Source organism: Chrysochloris asiatica, unplaced genomic scaffold (assembly GCF_000296735.1).
Source record: "Chrysochloris asiatica unplaced genomic scaffold, ChrAsi1.0 scaffold00145, whole genome shotgun sequence".
NCBI classification, from domain to species: domain Eukaryota; kingdom Metazoa; phylum Chordata; class Mammalia; order Afrosoricida; family Chrysochloridae; genus Chrysochloris; species Chrysochloris asiatica.
In genome coordinates this window covers 1802364-1809038 of record NW_006408663.1, presented here as the reverse complement: position 1 = coordinate 1809038, position 6675 = coordinate 1802364, and the positions used below count along the sequence as shown (strand labels likewise).

The 6675-nt window shown below is 45.0% G+C and overlaps 1 protein-coding gene across 5 annotated transcripts in view; it reads left to right on the top strand.

Annotated features, from left to right (window-relative positions):
* Window positions 1–6055: 6055 nt before the first annotated feature.
* Window positions 6056–6675, top strand: part of SSBP2 (single-stranded DNA binding protein 2) — a 464724-nt gene continuing 464104 nt past the window's right edge. The window contains exon 1 of one of the 5 annotated variants that reach the window (XM_006870591.1): window positions 6056–6176. In XM_006870591.1, coding sequence (XP_006870653.1) covers window positions 6115–6176 — 62 coding nt within the window. In that variant the 5' untranslated portion in view covers window positions 6056–6114. The remainder of the gene's footprint in view (window positions 6177–6675) is intronic. The other 4 variants (XM_006870593.1, XM_006870590.1, XM_006870592.1 and 1 more) reach the window with 4 other exon arrangements.

Genomic DNA, 6675 nt, shown 5'->3' with positions numbered 1-6675 from the left:
GTTCTGACTCGATGGCACCTGACAACAACAACAACGATCTCAAACAATTTCATGGTAAATAAAATGTGATAGCGGTACAATTAGTCATTTTCCTTTTCTGTCACACTTGGTGGATTTTGTTGTTGTTAGTTGCCATCAAGCTGATTCTGACTCATACCAACCCTCTATGTGAAGAGTGGAACTCTCTTATACGGGTTTAAAAACTTGGTCATTTTAAAAGCAAATCGCCAGGACTGTCTTTCTAGGTTCTAGTATTTGAGTGATGAACAGTTTGTATTACCCAGGGATCCTTCCACACTTGGTTCAGAGAATCCAGTTTTGTTGGAAAATTATGAAATGCAAAAGTAGCATGTTTTTTGTTTTTGTTTCTTTTCAATATTTACATTCTCAACAGAAGGAAATGACACTGCTTGGAATGTTGCGCAATCTCCCTTTTGAGATTTGGACTTTTGGCAACTCCAGGAGTGCAAAGAAATCGGATTGGCATAATCTCACTAGGTGAAAAACCATTGTGAAGATTTAGGAGTGCATTTTAAACTCTAGTAATCCTTTTGAATAAAGAATACTCTTTGGTGCACTTCCAAAAGAAACTCTCAATATTTAAAGACAAAATTCCAGCTAGTGAACACTGCAACTCTTGGAATTTGTTTTGCAAAATGTGCTAAAGTGTGTGAAATTGCCATACACGGTTGCCCTGGTTTTTCAGTTTTCGTCATTTTCAATTTATATACAATGCTTTGTATCAGGATTATTTCATTATATTCCAAGTTGTTGTTAAGTGCCGTCGAGTTGGTTCCGACCCATAGCGACCCTGTACAGGGTTTCCGAGGGTGTAAATCTTTAAGGGAGTAGAAAGCCTCATCTTTCTCCCGCGGAGCGGCTGGTAGTTTCGAACTGCTGACCTTAAGGTTCACAGCCCGATTCATAACCACTACGCTTTACTAAACTTCATATTCTTGATGGTTGCTGGCTGGAAAAGACTAGGCACTCTAGAGATGGAACATTTTGGAGCTGGTGGGCTTCTACATTCTCTCTTCTAACCCACTGGTAAGTGTTTATGAATATGTAAATTAGGATTTAAAAAATCCAGGGCAAGGGGTTAAGTAACCAGACCTTGCCTCAGATTAACTGATGCTAAATCAACAGTGGTGTTTCAAATAGTGTTACTCTGAGACTCCATTTCATTCATTATTCTGGCCTGAGTGACTATGTTGCATGCATACTGGCACAGTTGCAATGATTCCATTTAGTCCATTGCTTTGGTACAGTCTTTCAGCAGTTTGTGAATCTGAGCATATTGGCCTGTTCTGCCTGGGACAGAAGTTTCATAAGGTAGTTTGAGTGACACACATCTCGGAGCTTGCTCACATTCCTAGGTGGTAAATAGTCACTTCTGAGAGAAAGAGGTGTGGCCTCGTGGTCTGGGAACAGGACTATCAGTCAGGAACACAGAGTTCTCCTTCTGGAACTAATTCTATTTGCTGTAGGTTTCAGGTCATGCTTACAAATCTTCCTTGGGCTCAGTTTACCACTTTTTAAAAGCTAGTTGGGAACATCTAACTAATGAAGTACACTGAGTATTACTGAATATTACCAGTAAAATATTTTGAAGTGAAAACTGGTATGAATGCAATTAAAGAGATGTTATTTCTACGAACTAATTAGTTTTATGAAACAACAATTGAACAGTTTTGTCCTTAAAAAATTTCCTTTAAAAATTCATTTTAATGTCTAAATAGTTTATTTTTAGTCTTCTAAATAAATATTTCTATTCTACATTTATTATTGTTGTACCTTAAAGTGCTAAGTGTTCTCCATGATGTAAATAATTTAATTCTTGATTAACTTCCATTTAAATATGAAGAGGTAGTCTCTTTGTTCTGGATAACACAGGGAAAGATTTTCTGAGGCTCCAACCCTGTAATAATGTAGACGTTATTAACCTTAATGTTTTAGAGAGAAAAAGAGGATCAGAGAAATATATAGTCAATCCAGAGTTTGAGCTGGCTAGTATAATGACCTGCCTACTTTAAAATGATAAAGACTTCTAAAACTAAGATGGAGGTTCCAGAAAGAGAAAAGTGTGCATATGTGTCCAAACAAAACAGAAAAAACAAAACCAAAACACACACAGTAAAATAACAACAACAACAACAAAACCCGTAATGAATCATTGTCATGTTCTAGATCTAAAAGAAGAAAGTAAAACAAAACAAGACCAATCCCCAAAGCTCCATTCTGGTGGGCCAGGTGATAACATTTCCCACCCAATGTCCAATGGGTGGTTCAAGCTCACCAGCTGCTCCTTGGAAACAATATACAGGGTCACTCTGGGTCGGAATTGACTTGATGGCACTTAATAACAACAACAATACCCAATGTCCAGTCCCTTAAAATGAACCAACCTCACTTTTGATATTAAAAACAAATACACACACAAAAACCCTCACAAAAGATATTATGATTTTTTTATACAAGGAAGCTTTACGTTTCCTATCCCTTCTCTCCTTTTCAAAATCAAAACAAATAAAACTATCTTTAGTTCTTTGTCTGGGAACACAAATTTGGCTCAGAATATGTGTTTCAAATCTCATTAATTACAATATTGGCCCCATGAGATATAGTTGCTGATGCAAAGAACACTCGTTGTACTCAAAAATAATTTGAACAAGGGCAAAGAAGCATGTTATTTACATGTGTAAACATTAAGAGGAAAATAAAGCAGAGATGTTTCAGGTAGCTGTGGCGATGTTTTAATGGTAATTGATTTGACTACTTAAGTTTTAAGGTTAACATTGTGTAGCCATCTTTTAGTTTGTATATTTGTTGGATGACAACACTCTTGTAATGGTAACTCTGACATTAACTTGGCAAATTTTGAACCTTAAAGACCTTTTAGCATTTTATTCTTTCCAGATACTAAGACCAAATTGCTCTGAATTCCATACCCTGCTGTGCATGTCTATGATTTATTTATTTATGAACTATCAGAAAATAAGTGATTCCTTAAAGGAACTTTAATGCACCAAATTTGGGTAAAAACCAGTCAAATGAATAAATTAACAGTAGTTTATAGCGAAAAGTTTCTATTTTTCCTCTCTTTGGGAAATCGCAGATTAAACCATAACTATTTGTGGTCTTGCACTATAAGAACAAAGAGCTCTGGTAGCGTAGTGGTTTTGAGTAGGGCTGCTAACCTCAAGGTCAGTAGTTTGAAATTACCAGGTGTTCCGCTGGAGAAAGATGAGGCTTTCTGCCTCCGAGGTCGCTATGAGTGGGAACAGACTCCTCAGCACATAACCAACCAACAGCTAAAAGAACACATATGGTCATAAGTTATGATCCTATTAACAAGTTGTTGAGCCAGTGGTTGACTGCAAAGTCTAAGGAAAAAAGTCGTATCCTAGTAACGTCATCTGCTGTGTACAGTCACAACTTAAACAGGCTATGTTAAAGTCTGTGCAAGACTGTGCTCATTGACTGCCGTTCAATGAATCCTGAAGGACAATGATAAGCAGCCCTGGCTATGATGAATAACTTGAAGCTTTGAAAAAATACAGATACCTGGGCCCATCCTCAAGGTTCTGATTCTGTTGGTTTGAAGTGGGATCCCAGATATTAAATAAAACAACAACAACAACAAAACAAATGTTTCTAAGTCAATCCTAGCATGTAATGACTGAGAAACATATTGAATCCTGATCCCAGTGCAATAACAATAACAATTTGTTGATAACAATACAAAGCTCACTTTTGGTTTTCAATTGAAGTCTTCCACGATTCCAGGAGCATGCAGGAGGGTAGATCTGCAGTTACTAGCACACTCTTTCTTCTAGCACCTATAGAGAGTGTTCTACACATGATGGGAACCGTAAGATGGGCATACTTTTCTGGATGAGAGCCAGTGAAAACAGACATTTGAACAACAAACCTTGATGGTAGAGTCTGTAAACAATGGCAACCACATACAGGGTTGAGCATCTTTTAGTAAAGTTTCATTAAAAGAGAGAGGTAGTATTTCTTCAGAGACCATGAATCCAAATATCTCACCCACCAAATCATTGTTAGATCTTTAGAAACAGAAGAGGATTTAAGAGTTAGACATGGTAAATTACTTCTTGTGATTTCCACCAACTCCCACTTTCCTTATTCTTGTTTCTTCTATTCACTTTTCTCGAATTTTTGTCCTTTTACTAAAAGTGCTGTTATATTTCTTGTCTTTTTAAAATCATAAGGTCACACTTCTATTATTTTTGTCATCTTCTTTTACTATCATCTTTTGTGGTTTCTTCATTCCATCCTGTTTCTTTTACTTTCCTCTTTTTCACACCTTACCTTTTGCAATTTTTTATTTTCCCTAATACCAAGAGAGCAGGTCCTTCCTCTTCATTTTCCCATTCTTTGATTTATGTTTAGTTGCCAACCCCTTTTCTGATTCGCTACCTTTCATTTTTACTAACTGCCCTTCCTTAACCTTCTGTAGATGTTTTATTCCTATCGCTTTGCTGTCAGTGCCCACAGAAGCTTATTTCTTTCCATTCCATTTTCTCTGTATCTCCATATGCATTTTTATGATCCTTCTACTACTAAAAGCTTAAAACTCTATGTGAGGGATAGAAAGGTACTTTTCCCATTTGAATTCTATTTCCTCTCCCCTCTCATATTTGATGCACTCTATTTATCCTTCCCTGATGTTTCCACCAGTCCAGCCCCACCTGCACCCCTCTCCTGTCATTCCCCATTTGATGCCCATCTCTTCTTTCTAACCCCATTTGCACCCTGTCTGATTTTATAGCCAAGGATCTCTGCAAGATAGAGAATGGAGTTCTATTTGGAACCAGGTTGTGTGTATTTCAGAAACTTTTGCGCATTTATGAAAATGGGATTAGAGACTTAGACCCAGAAATATCCCCGACAGCATTTCAGTTGAGGCACAGCTTTTGGCACCTTGGAACGCTGCTGGGTCCCATTCGATGAAGGCTAGGGACGGTAATGTCTTTTAAGGCCTTTTCCACGCAAGGGGTCATGAAGAGTTGGCACCATCCTGCAGCTCGGAAAACCTAGCCGGGAGAGGATGCCTGGGGCCCTCTTCTACAGCTGGCTGGCAGGGAAGCTGGTGCTTGGTATAACGTCGGGCTCCCCGCGATGAGGGGTCGAAGTAGGGGGGTAACTGTGTCCCCCCCCCGGAGTCACCCAGCCATTTTAGGGAAGCAGACTCATTCCACGGAGACTAGGCAGGCCCGAGGCAGGGCGCTCGATCCGGGCGCAGGGCGCAGCCCCACGAGCTGGGCGACGCCACCCCAGCGGCGCCAGGGACTGGAGGCTTAGTCCTTTCCCAGGAGGGGAATCGAGTCGTTCCCGGTGGCTCAGCTCGAAGGTCGAGGGAGCAACACGCTGTCCCTCCCCAGCCTGCCCTTAGGGAGCTGGGCGGGGGCGACACCCCGGGGAGTAGGGCTGAGGGCGGCTGAGATCAGTAGCGGGTACCGGCGCGGGGGCACCAGCAGGAGAGGAGCAGGAGTAGGGGCTGGTGGGGGCCTCTGAGGCGACGGGGCCCTGGGTCTGCCGGTGCACTCGGCGGGCGCCCCGAAGTCTGGGGCCGCTGCGGCTCCAGCTCCGCCGGCTCCTGCCAGAGACTCCAGGCCGCACTTTCCCCTCCTCCCGGCGCCTTCTCTCCAGTGAGGAGTCGAGCGCGGGCGGCGCGGGGGGAGGGGCGGCGGCGGAGGGAACAGCCAGTTGTTTAAAATCCTTCTAGAGCAGTTTCTAATTCCCCCCTTGCGCCGAGGTTCGGAGGGGGAGGGGGGAAGGAGAGCGGGAGGAGGGAGGAGAGCAGAGAGGGAAGGAGGGAGGGAGGAACCGACGAAGGGAGGGAAGGAGGGAGGAGACTGCCGCTTAGGCTGTAGCAGCCACCGCGCGCTTCGGAGGGCCTGAGGGAGGTGGAGGGAAGGGGAGGGCTGTCAGTCTCGCGCGTTGCCCGGGCGAAGGGGGTGGAGCTTTGGCGTGGGGCGGCCAATAGAGGGGGTGGCTGCGTGGGTCGCCATGGGGACGGGGCTGTTCCCGGGGAGGCTGTGATGGGTTGACAGGTGCGTGACAGTGGGAGCTGCTCTCGGCACAAGCATGTACGGCAAAGGCAAGAGTAACAGCAGCGCCGTCCCGTCCGACAGCCAGGCCCGGGAGAAGTAAGTGTCTCCGCTTCTCACCTACCTCCGCCTTCACACGCGCGCACACACACGCACGCACTCGCGGAGACACAGACACACAGACACTCTCCGCCCGGGAGATCCGGGGGTGGGCCGGCAGGGGGAGGGGTGCGCGAGGTGGGGGCGTGTGGTGCGGGGAGCGGTGATTCCCCAGGATGGGCTGGCGCGGGGCGGGCGGCCGTGGGGGGCTGTCGGCGGGAGGGAGCGAGTGTGCTTGGGGGGCGGCGGCGGTGCTGGTGGTGAGGATGGAAACTTGTTTGGGTGATTGAGGGAAATAACCCGCGGGTTTACCTCCTCACAAAGTAACTTTAGAGCTGGGGTCCGGGGCTGCGGAGACCCGGAGAGCCTCTGGGAATCGCGGGGAGGGGGCAGCTGCGGCGTGGAGGGCTTGCGATGGGAAGGTGGGCGTTTGGATGGTGGGTTGGGGTCGGGGCGGGGAATAATCGGGGTGCTACGGCCGGGGCTCAGGGGCTGGGGT